General features: G+C 41.9%; 1 protein-coding gene across 7 annotated transcripts in view; it reads right to left on the reverse strand.

The window, feature by feature from the left end:
* Positions 1-16023, reverse strand: part of ERCC8 (ERCC excision repair 8, CSA ubiquitin ligase complex subunit) — a 67834-nt gene that overhangs the window by 44027 nt on the left and 7784 nt on the right. For 4 of the 7 annotated variants that reach the window (XM_070056738.1, XM_051853759.2, XM_070056737.1 and 1 more), the window contains exon 3: positions 6631-6732. The exons of the other annotated variants lie outside the window; for them this stretch is intronic. Coding sequence is in view for 2 of the 4 variants with exons in the window: in XM_002714053.5 (XP_002714099.1) it covers positions 6631-6732 (102 nt within the window). In the remaining 2 variants the exon portion in view is untranslated. The remainder of the gene's footprint in view (positions 1-6630; positions 6733-16023) is intronic. 7 annotated transcript variants of the gene reach the window in all.

Consider the following 16023-nt stretch of genomic DNA (forward strand, 5'->3'; position numbering starts at 1 on the left):
TGGTTCTGGATTTGTTTTTCCCAAGTACATGCTATCAGCACTACCATTCTTAGAAATGCTGAAATGCCTCACTCCTTCATGGTACCCTATATGATACAGCATCTCATCAATAACTTTATGACCAAAGAATTCCAGTGTGGATGCCCATGGCATTCACTAGTCTTATGTTCCCAATCACCCCTAGAAGCATGATCCACTGCAGATTCAGTTAAACATAAACTACATATAATACATCACCTCACAAGGAGAATGTACTGTCTCAAAAGTTGCAGTATATGCTCTGAAACAGTGATCAACACCAAATCTTACCTAAACCTTAATTCAAACAAACTGGCCGTTAAGAGACATTTATGAGGGGCCAGTGTTGTGGCATAGCAGGTTAAGCTTCTGCCTGCAGCACCAGCATCTCATATTGGCACTACTTTGAGTCCTGGCTGCTCCATTTCTGCTTTGTGACTCTTTTTTATTTAGACATTTCATGGTTGCTAGCCATTTTATCCTTTTTTCTTTTTAAAGATTTATTTATTTATTTGAAAGTCAGAGTTACAGAGAGGCAGAGGCAGAGAGAGAGAGAAAGAAAGAGGTCTTCCATCCGCTGGTTCACTCCCCAGATGGCCACAATGGCCAGAGCCATGCCAATCTGAAGCCAGGAGCCAGGAGTTTCTTCCCGGTCTCCCATGTGGGTGCAGGGGCCCAAGGACTTGGGCCATCTTCTATTGTTTTCCCAGGCCACAGCAGAGAGCTGGATCAGAAGTGGAGTAGCCAAGATTGGAACCAGCGCCCATCCTGGCATGCTGGCACTACAGGCAGTGGCTTTACTCGCTATGCCACAGCACCGGCCTCTGCACCATTTCTGATTCAGCTCCCCACTAACTCACCTGGGAAACCAGTGGAGGCCCTGCACCCATGTGGGAGACCAGGAGAAGTTCCTGGTTCCTAGCCAGGCTGTTGTGGCCATATGAAGAATGAACCAGCAGATGGAAGATACCTCTGTCTCTCCTCTCTGTGTAACTCTTCCTTTAAAATAAATAAATTGTAAAAAAAAAAAAAAAAAAAAAAAAAAGAGACATTTATGAAACAATGGTAGGCAATCTGAACACTAATAGTATACTTACTATTAGTAAATTATTTCACATGTGATGTTAATGGTAGTGTGGTTATGCTTATAAAAAGTCTCTTTTAAATATATACAAATAATCTTGGATAAAATATGTTATCTGGGATTTGCTTAGAAATAATCCTAAAGATGGGTGAATGGAGGGTAAAGATGAAGCAAGATTACTTAACGATAGGTGTTGAAGCTGGGTGATGGGTAAACAGTTTATTATACTACTCTCTGCTTTTATATACATTAGAAATTCACTATAATGAAATAAACAGAAAACTACTGCAAATTTACGCAGACATAACAAAAATGGGTCTGATTCCTAAGAGTGAAGATGACTCCAAATCACAATACTAGGTAAAGGACCACGCTGTATATTTACAGTGTTACTCGAAGGAATGAGAACAGGAAGAAGAAAAAAATAATTTTTTTAAGATTTATTTTATTTATTTGAAAGGCAGGGTGACAGAGAGGGAGAGACAGAGATCGTCCATCTAATGGTTTATTCACCAACTGCCAGGAGCCTGCCGAAGCCTTTGGGCCTTCATATGCTGCTTTCCCAGGTGCTTTAGCATGGAGCTATATTGGAAGTGGAACAGCCAGGATTTGAACTTGCACTCTGATATGGGATGGCAGTACCCTAAGTGATGACGTAACCCAATGTGCCACAATGCCCAGAAGGAAAGTCTGAAATACCAGCTCTGGCTTTGAGATAGTTGTAAAAATACAAGGACTATAGTGCCTATCATATTTCCTTTTTTTCTCCATCATATACATATTTAAACTATTTTCCTTACTTTATATAGCATTATCTTGACCTGGAAATGGAGGTGGTAATAAACACACTCCTGATCATCTGTGGGAAAGGATGATCGCCTCTTCGACTGTATAATGGATACATGCGGGCAAGGTTATGTGTACTAGGCTTCATCAGATCTACTTGAGAATCTAAATCTTGAGGTAGGAACACAAATCTCATAGAGAGTTACTCATTATCTATATTTGTAGAGTTAGTCTTTGTTGGTGACATGTGACAGCACCCAAACCAAATTGTTCTTGGGATGAGATCTGTGTTCTCTATCTTAGTTTCTTTTACTTTTTACTCATTTTCTAAATTTGATTCTGCCATCTCCCACCTTATGTGAGATACTAAATATCCTCCCAATAAATTTCTACAATCGGCCGGCGCCGCAGCTCAATAGGCTAATCCTCCACCTAGCAGTGCCGGCACACCGGGTTCTTGTCCCGGTCGGGGCGCCGGATTCTGTCCCGGTTGCCCCTCTTCCAGGCCAGCTCTCTGCTGTGGCCCGGGAAGGCAGTGGAGGATGGCCCAAGTGCTTGGGCCCTGCACCCCATGGGAGACCAGGAGAAGCACCTGTCTCCTGCCTTCGGATCAGCGCGGTGCGCCAGCCGCAGCGCGCCAGCCATGGTGGCCATTGGAGGGTGAACCAACAGCAAAGGGAAGACCTTTCTCTCTGTCTCTCTCTCACTATCCACTCTGCCTGTCAAAAAAAAAAAAAAAAAAAAAAAAATTCTACAATTACTTTCGATTTGCTCCTAAGACTCTTGGTTTCTACAGATTTTCCCCCCGATATTAGTTTTAAATAAATCATTAATGTAGAGATCACAAATAAAAACTCATTTATATTTAAAACATGGAGAAGATGTTTGGCATGGTGGTAAAGGTGCTACGTGGGACACTGGCACCCCATATCTGAGTACCTGAGGTTAGGTCTCAGCTCTGCTTCCAATTCCAGCTTCCTGATAATATACAACCTGGGAGGCGGCAGAACACGACTCAAGCAGTTGGGTCCCTGTTATCTACTTGTGATACGCAGTCTGCGTTCCAGCCTCCTGGCTTTGGCCTGGCCCAGCCGGGGCTGTTATGGGCATTCTGGGTGTGAACCAGCAGATGAAAGACCTCCATATGTTTGCCTCTATGTTTTTCAAATAAATAAAGATATTATCTTACTATGTATGGTTATTTATTCTCATTCACATGTATTTTTTTATCTGAAAGGCAGAGTAACAGTGAGACAGGGAGAGACAGAGAGAGTGAATTTCTATCCACTGATTCACTCCCCAAATGGCCACAATGGCTGGAGGTGGCAGTCTGAAGTCAGGAGCCAGGAGCTTTTTCCAGGTCTCCCACATGGGTGAAGGAGCCCAAACACTTGGGCCATCTTCTGCTGCTTTCCCAGGTGCATTGGCAGGTAACTGGATCAGAAGTGGAGCAGCCAGGACTCAAACCAGCACCGATATGGGATACTGATACCACAGGTGGCAGCTTTACCCACTACGCCACAGTGCTGGTTGCCTCATTCACATTTAATAAGAATGTTGGTAGAAGAATGGAATCTTGTTAGTGCTCAAGAACAAACACATTAAGTGCACCAATAATAAGTGTCAGAAAATAGTCTAAGCTACATTAACTTAATAAGTCTCTTGAAATTATTTTAAAAATTAAATTATAAATTCTTCTGAAGTAAAAATGCTATTTTAATCATTTTGTAAAGATGACCACTATATGCTCATGTGTAAATACAGTCACACTTTTTTTTAAAAAGTTTGAATACAATTGTACAGACAAGAGTGACACACTAAGCATTTACTTATGTTACACACCAAAAAAGCATGAAACAAAATCATTACGTAACAATCAGAATATATGAAAATATTGTTTGGCTATAAAGCAATTAAACTTAATGTTGAAATGTTAGCTAGGATGAAATAAGATAAAAATGAGTGGGGTGGGTGTTGTGGTGCAGTAGGTTAAGCCTCCGCCTGCAAGGCTGGCATTCCACATGGGCACCTGTTGAGACTCGGCTGCTCCAATTGTGATCCAGCTCCCTGCTAATGTGCCTGGGAAAGCAGCAGAAGATGGCCCAAGTGCTTGGGTTCATATACTCACATGGGTGCCCCAGAAGAAGCTCTTGGCTCTTGGCGTTGGCCTGGCTGTTGCAGGCAGCAGGGGAGTGAAACAGCAATTGGAAGATATATCTCTCTCTCTCTCCCCTCCATCTTTACCTATAGCTCTGTCTTTCAAATTAAAAAAAAGTCTTTAAAATATAAGATTAGTGAATTATTTAATGTAACCATCTTATACTTTAGAATTTAATTTTGCTTCTTTGTTTTGGTGAGGGTAGGAAAAGAGTATAAATGGCCTAATAAGCCTTTTCAAAAGCAAGTTCCAGGCTGGCGCCGCGGCTCACTAGGCTAATCCTCCCCTGTGACGCCGGCATCCCGGGTTCTAGTCCCGGTCGGGGCGCCGGATTCTGTCCCGGTTGCTCCTCTTCCAGTACAGCTCTCTGCTTGCTGTGGCCCGGGAGTGCAGTGGAGGATGGCCCAAGTGCTTGGGCCCTGCACCCCATGGGAGACCAGGAGAACACCTGGCTCCTGGCTTCGGATTAGCGCGGTGCGCTGGCCACAGCGCACCGGCCGCGGCGGCCATTGGGGGGGTGAACCAAGGGAAAAGGAAGACCTTTCTCTCTGTCTCTCTCTCACTGTCCACTCTGCCTGTCAAAAAAAAAAAAAAAAAAAAAAAAAAAAAAGTAAAAGTTCCAAAGTGTTTGAGGTGATACCTTGTACTGGTTTCCTATAACTATATTGCTTTTATATAATAGTTTTATTCAGGGGCCGATGCTGTGGCACACTAGGTTAATCCTCCGCCTGCAGTGCCAGCATCCTATATGGGTGCTGAGTTCTAGTCCCAGTTGCTCCTCTTCCAGTCCAGCTCTCTGCTGTGGCTTGGGAAGGCAGCAGAGGATGGGCCAAATGCTTGGGCCCCTATGCCTGCATGGGAGACCAGGAGGCGGCACCCAGCTCCTGATTAGTGTAGCTCCGGCCTTTGCGGCCATTTGGGGAGTGAACCAACAGAAGGAAGGCCTTTCTCTCTCTCTCTCTCTCTCTCTCTCTCTCTCACTGTCTGTAACTCTGTCAAATAAATAAACAAAAAATCTTTAAAAAATGTTTTTATTCAACACACTTTTAAAAAGTATTTCATTTAATTCTCAAAGAAACCTTATGAGAATGACAGGGCAAAAATATTGTGATCTCTAAAACAAAATCTGCAGCTCAGGGGCATTCCAAATTCCACAGCCAGAGCCTATAAACAATCATGTCTTCTCACAAACATTCCATGAACTTAAGCATCTATTCTAGTGCTTTCGGAACAGTTTTAATATAGAGTGGTTACTGATGTTAATTTTTATGAAGTTTTTCCCATTAAAATCATCTTGTGGGGTGGGTATCTGGCACAGCAGTTAAGCCACTGCTTGGGATACCTGCATCCAGTATCAGAGTGCCTGGGTTTGAGTCCTGATTCCATTTCTCGCTTTCTTCCTTTTCTTTTTCTTTAAAGATATATTTTACTTATTTGAAAGACAGAGTGACAGAGAGAAAGAGACATAGAGAAAAAGAGATCTTCTATCCATTGGTTCACTCCCCAGATGGCTACAATGGCAGGGGCTGGACCAGGCCAAAGCCAGGAGTTCAGAACTCCACCTGGGTCTCCCAGAAGGTGGCAAGGGCCCAAGTACATGGGTCATCTTCTGCTGTTTTCCCAGGTGCATGAGTAGGAAGATGGATCTGAAGGAATCAAACTGGTGCCTGTATGGGATGCTAGTATTGCAGGTAGTGGCTTAATATTCTGTGCCACAACACTGGCCCCCTGACTCTGTTTCTGACTCCAGTTTCCTATTAATGTGCATCCTGTATGGGCTCAGGTACCTGCCACCCACCCGGATTGAGTTCCCAGCTCCTGGCTTCAGCTTGGCCCAATCCTGGTTACTCTAAGCTTTTGGGAAGTGAACAAGCATCAAATAAAAAATTAAATATACATATATATTTATATATACATATATATATATATTTTGAAAACCAAGCATTTTCTTAGTACTTATTCTGTTATTTCACATACCTAATAGCAGCTCAGAAACAAGTAACAATGAAGAATTGGCTTATAACAAATTACAACAAAGTCATGAAACAGTTTTTTAGAGACTGAAGTAGTTCTTATAAGATTGGTCAGCCAGTTAGGAATAGTCTGAGAAGTCACAGTACACAGGGCTATGTTCTAATGTTAGAGATCGCTGAGTAAGTTGCTGAAACGTGTGTGTGTGTGTGTCTATGGTGAGGGATTGTCAGTACATTTATTATATCTAGCTTGTGATCTTTTTCTTCCATTAACATCAGTTGAAAGTCTAACCTGTGTTAATAATTAGCTGAGAGACTTAGAAATGAATTTTATACAAAGTGGTATTAAAAACTTATTAATGAAATGTGCTATGTAGGTATATAATAGAAAGGAGGTAACCCAATGAGTTTTAGTAAAATTCTTTAGAAAATTGATAATAGTTGTTTTGGGAAACAATTTTCAGTTACTTTGAAAAATGTGTTAAGGGATAGCCATGTAGATTGTCATCAAACTCCTTGAACCATTCACGACTGCTACTTTCGTGTTTTGTATTGGATGCAAAAAGTACTTGATTATTTAAAAACTCATGAATTACATTTTTAATACACACCTGCCAATGGAACACACCGCCTTACAGGTGTAAAAAGGCTGTCTGCTGGAGTTCTCAAGGTCATAAAGCACAATCACACCATCTGATCCACCTGATAACATGCTAATAATAAAACAAAATTCACATTATCATTAGTCCATTTTATGACTGTATTTTTGGAAACTGATCTGCAAACACCCAAATGTATTTAGTTAATCCTCATTAACAGACTTCAATAAACTAAAATTTCTTACCATTTGTACAAGGATGAATATACTAAAATTAATCTGTAATATTTTAAAGTTTACTTTCATGATTCTAAAAAGAAAGGATGGTAGCAATAGGATGGCAAAGATATTCTTTAATTTATCATTAAAATGGCAAAAGATATTACTTTAATATTTAAGAAAGTAAAATATCATAAAATTATTTTAAATGTCCTAATTGTAATTTTGCTAAATGAAAATGGAACCAAACTAACGTAAGGCTTTCAACATCTGTAAAAATGGGGGACACTTTCAACTAAATCACAAAGTTAATGTGCAAAGTTCCTTTCACAGTATCTAGCCATAAATATGGATTAAAGAAATGTTTCTTTCCTTCTATTATGAAAGTATTCATTCAATGCATTTTACTTCAACTGAGCACCTACAATATGTTTGGCACTCTGCTACTACAATTGTGAACAAAACAGGCTTGGTTCTTTTCTTCTAGGATTTTAAAAAATCTATTGTAGGGAAGACAGGTAGTATACATAATTATAAAAACTGTTAGCTATAATTGGAGTCACTATGAAAATAGTCTATTTTTATTCTAGTCTGGGGATTTGGGGAGTTTATCTGATTGTAATATTTAAGCTGGTATTGAAAAAGAGGGCCAGCGCAGCGACTCACTAGGCTAATCCTCTGCCTTGCGGCGCCGGCACACCGGGTTCTAGTCCCGGTCGGGGCGCCGGATTCTGTCCCGGTTGCCCCTCTTCCAGGCCAGCTCTCTGCTGTGGCCAGGGAAGTGCAGTGGAGGATGACCCAAATGCTTGGGCCCTGCACCCCATGGGAGACCAGGAGAAGCACCTGGCTCCTGTCATCGGATCAGCGCGGTGCGCTGGCCGCAGCGTGCCGGCCGCGGCGGCCATTGGAGAATGAACCAGCAGCAAAGGAAGACCTTTCTCTCTGTCTCTCTCTCTCACTGTCCACCACTCTGCCTGTCAAAAAAAAAATAAAAAAATAAAAAGAATCAGTTAGCCAGACAAGTACGAAAGTAACAGGCCACAGGGCTGGTGCTGTGGGGCAGTGGGTTAATGCCTTGGCCTGAAGTGCCAGCATCCCATATGGGCACCAGTTTGTGTCCTGGCTGCTTCACTTCTGATCCAGCTCTCTGCTTTGGCCTGGAAAAGCAGTGGAGGATGGCCCAAGTCCTTGGGCCCCTGCACCCACATGGGAGACCCAGAAGAAGTTCCTGGCTCCTGGCTTTGGATTGGCGCAGCTCCGGCCGTTGCAGCCAATTGGGGAGTGAACCATCGGATGGAAGATCTCTCTCTCTCTCTACCTCTCCTCTCTGTGTAACTCTGACTTTCAAATAAATAAATAAATCTTAAAAAAAAAAAAAGTAACAGATCAGGCTCACTGTAGGAACTGAAGAGGGATGTGCTGTTGGAGCAGTATGAAAAGTAGAGCGGTGAGACGAGGATTAACAGGGGCTAGATCACTCAGTCTTACTTCCTTGAGTTGACAGGCTACGAGAGAAAACAATCTAATTTTTTGGAAATAATTACTTACCTACTCTCAAAATGGCCTATTATTTTGTGGAACCAAAATTACTCAAGAAACTTTGTACAGCAATTTTTTTTTTTTTTTTTTTTGGACAGGCAGAGTGGACAGTGAGAGAGAGAGACACACACAGAGAGAGAAAGGTCTTCCTTTGCCGTTGGTTCACTCTCCAATGGCCGCCGTGGCCAGCGCGCTGTGGCCGGCGCCTCACGCTGATCCGAAGCCAGGAGCCAGGTGCTTATCCTGGTCTCCCATGGGGTGCAGGGCCCAAGCACTTGGGTCATCCTCCACTGCACTTCCCTGGCCACAGCAGAGAGCTGGCCTGGAAGAGGAGCAACGGGGACAGAATCCGGCGCCCCGACCGGGACTAGAACCCGGTGTGCTGGCGCTGCTAGGTGGAGGATTTGCCTATTGAGCCGCGGCGCCGGCACGTACAGCAATTTTTTAAAAAGAAAGCAATATATAAGCATATATACTAAAGCAAAAACCTTAATATAAATAGAACCTAAGTGAAAATAACTTAATTCTTGGAACTTTATGTACTTCAATCCATTTTTTAAAAAGATTTATTTGAAATGCAGAGTAAAAGAGAGAGAGAGAGATAGAATCTTCCACCTGTTGATTCACTCTCCAAATGGTCTAAACAGCTAGGTCGAGGCCAGGCTGAAGCCAGGAGCCAGAAGCTTCTTCCAGGTCTCTGATAGGGTAGCAGGGGCCCAAGCACCAGGGCCATCTTCTGCTGCTTTCCCAGGTCCATTAGCAGGGAGCTGGATTGGAAATGGAGGAGTTGGGACTTGAACTGATGCTCATATGAGATGCTGGCTGGACAGGTGGCAGCTTTGTCCACTATGCCTTAGTGCTGGACCCAATCCATTTCTTATCCATGTCTTTAAAACTATGCTACTTTTATTTTTTTTAACTAATCTGCTTTTCAGTATGCTTTTATTAGTCCCCCCCCCCATATAACTGTCTGAAATTATATTTAGAGTTGTTGCCACCTTTAACTGACTCCCCTGAAATCTGTATTTTAAATTTAGAAACATTAGGTTATGAGGCGGACATTCTATACAATGGAGGATGTTTTTGATTATCGTTTATCTTACTGAAAAAGTGTACATATTTCATATGAAATATTCTCATTTTCTATCATTTTACCTACATTTAGAGTACATTATTTAATTTTAAAAATTTATAGAATATTAGTTACAAGTTTTTTAACTTTATTCCATTATAACATTCTGATTTTCTAATTTATTTCATTATTATATAAGCTTATCCAACTAAAAACAGGAACAACATCAAGACTCTTCACAAAGGTTAAAACAATAGGTTCTCGGGGTTGGCGCTGTGGAGCAGTGGGTTAAAGCCCCAGCCTGCAGCGCCGGCATCCCATATGGGTGCTGGTTCAAGTCCCAGCTGCTCCACTTCCGATCCAGCTCTATGCTACGGCCTGGGAAAGTAGCAGAAGGTGGCCCAAGTCCTTGGGTCCCTGCACCTGTGTGGGAGACCCGGAAGATGCTCTTGGCTCCTGGCTTTGGATCAGCTCAGCTGTGGCCATTGTGGTCATTTGGGTAGTAAAACACCAGATGGAAGAACTCTCTCTTTCTGGCTCTACCTCTCACTGTAACTTTGCCTTTCAAATAAATAAAATAAATCTTTATAAAAAAAATAGGATCTCTTTCAATCACAACTCCTGTCTTCTGAGAACAACTCATTATTAAGCATTTTATACTACTTACTGCCATTCTTTTTCTGGGTGGTTCATAATTCATCACCCAAGAGTGTAACAATGAATACTAGCTTTGCTTTTTAAGTTTTCAAATCTTTAATCTAAAGGCCTCCTCTCCTTTTCTTCCCTTCTTTCCATCCTAATTTTGCTCCCCTCACAATCTGTTGCAGAAACCAAACCATTTGTTTTGCAATTACCAGCCTAGACTTTGATAACTGAATTCATGTGCTGTAATCTAAAATAATTTCTGTCACTGATCTCTTTACTGTGATGAAACAGTGGCAACTAGACCCATACTTAGGTCTACAAGCATATATCAATATATAAACTTCATTGTTTATCATCAGTCCTTAAGTTGCTGTCCTTTGAGTTGTCCTTGTTCTTATTTCACTTTCTAGTAGATTCCTAAAGGAGAGATTATGAGAACAACATGCTCTGAATTCTTGTAAGTTACTGACAATTCGTCTTTTTGTATTTGAAAATCAGTTTGCTGGATATAAAATCCTTGCTTCCTTTAGCATCTTAGATAAGAAACTTCAGGCATAAAATCCAAAGTCAAAGTCTGGTAACTGGGGCCGGCGCCGTTGCTCACTAGGTTAATCCTCTGCCTGTGGTGCTGGCATCCATATGGGGTCAGGTTCTAGTCCCAGCCACCCCTCTTCCAGTCCAGCTCTCTGTTATGGCCCGGGAGGGCAGTGGAGGATGGCCCAAGTACTTGGGCCCCTGCATCCACATGGGAGACCAGGAAGAAGCACCTGGCTCCTGGCTTCGGATTGGCACAGCGCCGGCTATAGCGGCCATCTGGGGAGTGAACCAACAGAAGGAAGACCTTTCTCTCTCTCTCTCTCTGTCTCTGTCTATAACTCTACTTGTAAAATAAATAAATAGAAAAAAAAAAAGTCTGGTAAGAACGTAAGTTTTTCATTTCAGATCTTGTTTAGGAAAGGTGTCTCAAATTGTGGATCTAATACTATTTTGCTCTTGGCTTCTTGCTTTGGAAGTCTTCCACAGGTACTCCTACCATATGCATGCTCGACCTTCTTTTTATACCTCCTAAATCCTATTCTTCCCTTCATTGTTTTTAAATCTTTTTTTTTTTTTTTTTTTTTTTTTTTTTTTGACAGGCAGAGTGGACAGTGAGAAAGAGAGACAGAGAGAAAGATCTTCCTTTGCCGTTGGTTCACCCTCCAATGGCCGCTGTGGCCGGCGCACTGTGCTGATCCGAAGCCAGGAGTCAGGTGCTTCTCCTGGTCTCCCATGGGGTGCAGGACCCAAGCACTTGGGCCATCCTCCACTGCACTCCCGGGCCACAGCAGAGAGCTGGCCTGGAAGAGGAGCAACCGGGACAGAATCCGGTGCCCCGACTGGGACTAGAACCCGGTGTGCCCGCGCCGCAAGGCGGAGGATTAGCCTATTGAGCCACGGCGCTGACCCATTTTTTTTTTTAATCTTTAAAATTTTCCTTTTAAAAAAAAAAAAAAGGTTTTTTATTTATTTATTTGCAAGTCAGAGCTACACAGAGAGAGGACAAACAGAAAGCGAGAGTGAGAGAGAGAAAGGGGGTCTTCCATCCAATGGTACACTCCCCAACTGGCCACAATGGCTGGAGCTGTGCCGAACCAAAGCCAGGAGCCCGGAGACTCCTCCGGTCTCCCACGTGGGTGCAGGGGCCCAAGGACTTGGGCCATCCTCCACTGCTTTCCCAGGCCATAGCAGAGAGACAGATCAGAGGTGGAGCAGCCGTGACATGAACCGGTGCCCATATGGGATGCCAGCACTGCAGACTGCGGCCTCATCCACTATGCCACAGCACTGGCCCCAATTTTCCTCCTTTCTACCTACTGTTTCTAAGCTACTACCTCTTATATGTATTTGCGTGTGTTCCTTATGCCCTAGACTTTTTAAACTTTATTTTTGGCAACATATATGGCAACATATATTTTACATTATAGTTAAAAGCCTAATGCTCCAGAAAATAAGAGCTCAACATGTGTTGCTCTCTGTCTTTTGGATACAGGGGTGAGGTGGTATCTCACAGTGGTTTTGATTTGCATTTCTGTAAGGGTTAGTGATATTGAGCATTTTTAAAAGTATTTGTTGGCCATTTGCATTTCGTATTTTGAAAAGTGTCTTTTTAGATCCTTAGCCCATCTGTTAACCACATTGATTGTTTTTTAGTTGCTGATATATTCTAGATATTAATCCTTTGTCTTATGAGTAACTTGCAAATGCTTTCTCCCGTGCTGTCAGATTTCTTCACAGTACTGACTCTTTTACTGTACAGAAGCTTCTGAGTTTGATACAGTCTCATTTTGTTGCCTTTGTTTTCAAGATCTTATCCAAGAAGTTATCAGCTACATCAATGTCTTGAAGTGTTTCCCCTACATTTTCTTCCAGTAATTTCATAGTCCCAGGTCTTAAATTTAAGCCCTTGATCCATCTTAAGTTGATTTTTGTACACACAGAGAGAAGTAGGGACCTAATTTCCTTACTCTGCGTCTATCTGTCCAGCTTGGCGAGCATTATTCATTGAAGAGACCATCCTTTCCCCAGTGTATGGATTGTGTGCTTTTGCCAAAAATCAGTTGGTTTCACATAAATGGATTAATTTCTGGGCTCTCTATTCTGTTCCACTGATCAATGTGTCAGTTTTTATGCAAGTACCATGCTGTTTTAATTATGATTGCTTTTTTAGTATGCTTAAAATCAAGTAGTGTGATGCCTCCAGTTTTATCTGTTTTCTCAGAATCACTTCGGCTATTCTGGGTCTTTTGTGAGTATATATGAATATTAGGACTGGTTTTTCTAATTCTGTAGAGAATGTCACTGGTATTTTGATAGGGGTTGCACGGAATCAGTAGATTGCTTTAGATACTATAAACATTTTTTTTTTTTTTGGACAGGCAGAGTGGACAGTGAGAGAGAGAGACAGAGAGAAAGGTTTTCCTTTGCCGTTGGTTCACCCTCCAATGGCCGCCGCTGCTGGCACGCTGCGGCTGGCGCACCGCGCTGATCCAAAGCCAGGAGACAGGTGCTTATCCTGGTCTCCCATGGGGTGCAGGGCCCAAGCACTTGGGCCATCCTCCACTGCACTTCCCTGGCCACAGCAGAGAGCTGGCCTGGAAGAGGAGCAACCGGGACAGAATCCGGCGCCCCGACCGGGACTAGAACCCGGTGTGCCAGCGCCGCAAGGCGGAGGATTAGCCTAGTGAGCCGCGGCGCCGGCCTTAGATACTATAAACATTCATTTTAACAACATTAATTCCTCCCATACACAAGTTTTTCATTTTTTTGTAACCATGATGACTTTTTTCATCTATGTTTTACAATTTTCATGGTAGATAACTTTTACTTCTTAAATTTATTCCTAAATATTTGGTTTTTTTGCATGTGTAGCTATTGTAAATGGGATTTCTTTCAGTGAGTTATTCATTAACCTATAAAAAATCTGTTTTGCAACTCTATGCCCTACACTTTATTTATAAAATATTTTAAAATGCTTCCCTTAAGTTTGATCATCTTATTTCTGAGTTTTTCTCGTTACAATTTATATAATTCTTTTATATAGTTTCTTTTTAAATGACTTTGCCTAGTTTTGCAACATTTTTAGAGTTCTTATCTGCTTTATGGATATATGTTTTTGGCATAACTTCATTGCTAAGGTGGCATTTTTTCCTTTTTTTTTTCCTAAGATTTATTTATTTATTTATTTCAACGAGTTACAGAGAGAGAAGCAGAGAGACCTTTCATTTGCTGGTTCACTCTCTCGGGATGGGACAGTATGAAGCCAGGAGCCAAGAGTTTCTTCTGAGTCTCTCATGTGAGTGTCGGGGCCCAGATACTTGGACCATCTTCTGCTGCTTTTCCTCAGGCCATTAGCAGGGAGCTGGATCAGCAGTGGAGTGGCTGGTACATGAGCTGGCACCCATAGAGGACACTGCTGTCAGGGATGGCAGCTACACCACAATGCTAACCACTACTTTTTATTCTTTGTTTTGTGTTAATTTTGTGTTGGTTTTGATCTTATTCCCATTCTTTCAGTCATTTTTATGTAAAATTAATTTTCCTAAACTTCTAGGATATGGGGTTGGTTTGGTATGGTGTTCACATCTTTGAATTCTTTAGAATATTCCCTTCTCTTTTTTAAAAAAATTTTTTTTTGTAAGAAGCTCAAAATATGGCAAATTACTATCAGATTTCCTTGCTTTCCTCACCTCCTAAATTTTCATCTGGGTCATTGTTTCCCTTTGTTTCTATTATCCCTGTACTGTTCCACCTGGGCTCTGTTCCATGAAGTGTCTCCTAAGTGTAGAGTACTGCCCTGATAGGAAGCTGTGACTGGCTACCTCTTTGGAGATTATAAGACCCAGACTGCTTCAGCTCCTGGCCCTACTGTGGACTCCTTGAACTTACCTGCAACTGAAGTATGCCATGCTCACCCAGTGTGAGCTGCTCTAGTCAAACTGGCTTGCTAAGCCTTCAAATAGTTTGTTAATTATTTTGTACTTACCAGGTGTACTAAATGCCTCATTGTCTTGTCACTACCTCCCCTGTAATAAATACTAATATCACACAGATCTTGTAGCTACCCATTGCTTGTTCTCATCCATATTTTGTGGTTTTTGGGGATACTTCATGACCTGGCGATGTTATGTACTTTAGTTGTTTCTTTAAGATTTTTTTAAAAATTTTATTTATTTGAGAGGTAAGAGTTACAGAGAGAGAGAGGAAGACAGAGAGAAAGGGCTTTCATGTGCTTGCTCACTCCCCAAATGGCCACAATGGCCAGATCTGAGCCAATCCGATGCCAGGAGCCAGGAGCTTCTTCCAGGTAGCCCATGCATGTGCAGGGGCCCATGTGCTTGAGCCATCTTTTACTGCTTTCCCAGGCCATAGCAGAGATCTGGATGGGAAGAGGAGTACCAGGGGCATGAACTGGTGCCCACATGGGATGCAGCGCCACAGGTGGAGGCTTAACCTACTAGGCCACAACGCCGGTCCCTATATACTGGTTTTTGATTTTGCCATCTTTAGTTTTTTATTTATTTCAAAGAGGAATGTGAGCAATTTTAACTATATTGTCATTGTCATCATTCTGGAGTGGCCCCCAAACTGAAGTTTTTGGCAATTCATCACTGAATATAAGAAAAGATTTTCAACAAAATATAATTAAACATAGAACAATAGTTTGTAATGTTCTTCTCTCTGACAAAAAAAACCTATGTGGAAAATGAACACATCTTCTTCACTGAGAAAATCTTGCCACAAAAACAATCTTAGCTCCTTTAACTGTGTGCATAGTGATATAGTAGATTTACATTCTTGCACAGGCTCCTTACCTTGTTGTAAATCACTGACCAACAGTTCATGAACTAGCAGCATGTACTGATCTATAGACAGGTTTTAAGAAAAATTCAATATAATTTGCAGGGCAATTAGCTTAACTTAAAACTGGTTTTTCAAAGGCTCAAAGAATTCTAAAATTTGATTCATTGGAGGGTGTTTGGCGCAGTGATCAAGATGCTGCTTGGGATACCTACACTTATTATCAGAGTGCCTAGGTTCTAGTGTCAGCCCCGCTTCCTACTAAAAAACACCTGGGTAGGCAGCAGGTGATGGCTCAAGGATGTTGAGTTACTGTCACCTACATGGGAAACCTAGACTGGGCTCTGGGCTCCTGGTTTCAGACTGGTTTAGGCCTGGCTGTTGTCGACATTTGAGGAGTGAACCCACAGATGGAAGATCTGTCTCTCTGCCTTTAAACTAAAAATAAACATAATTTTAAAAAATCTGATTGATTACAGGCAACAAAGATAGCAAATAATATCACTGTTACTTTAAAAAAAATTCAACATTAGCTTTACTACAAAAATTTTGTGGTTCTACCATTCTAACTATAGAGAAATTTTAACTACAACT

Source organism: Oryctolagus cuniculus, chromosome 14 (genome assembly GCF_964237555.1).
Source record: "Oryctolagus cuniculus chromosome 14, mOryCun1.1, whole genome shotgun sequence".
Taxonomy (NCBI): domain Eukaryota; kingdom Metazoa; phylum Chordata; class Mammalia; order Lagomorpha; family Leporidae; genus Oryctolagus; species Oryctolagus cuniculus.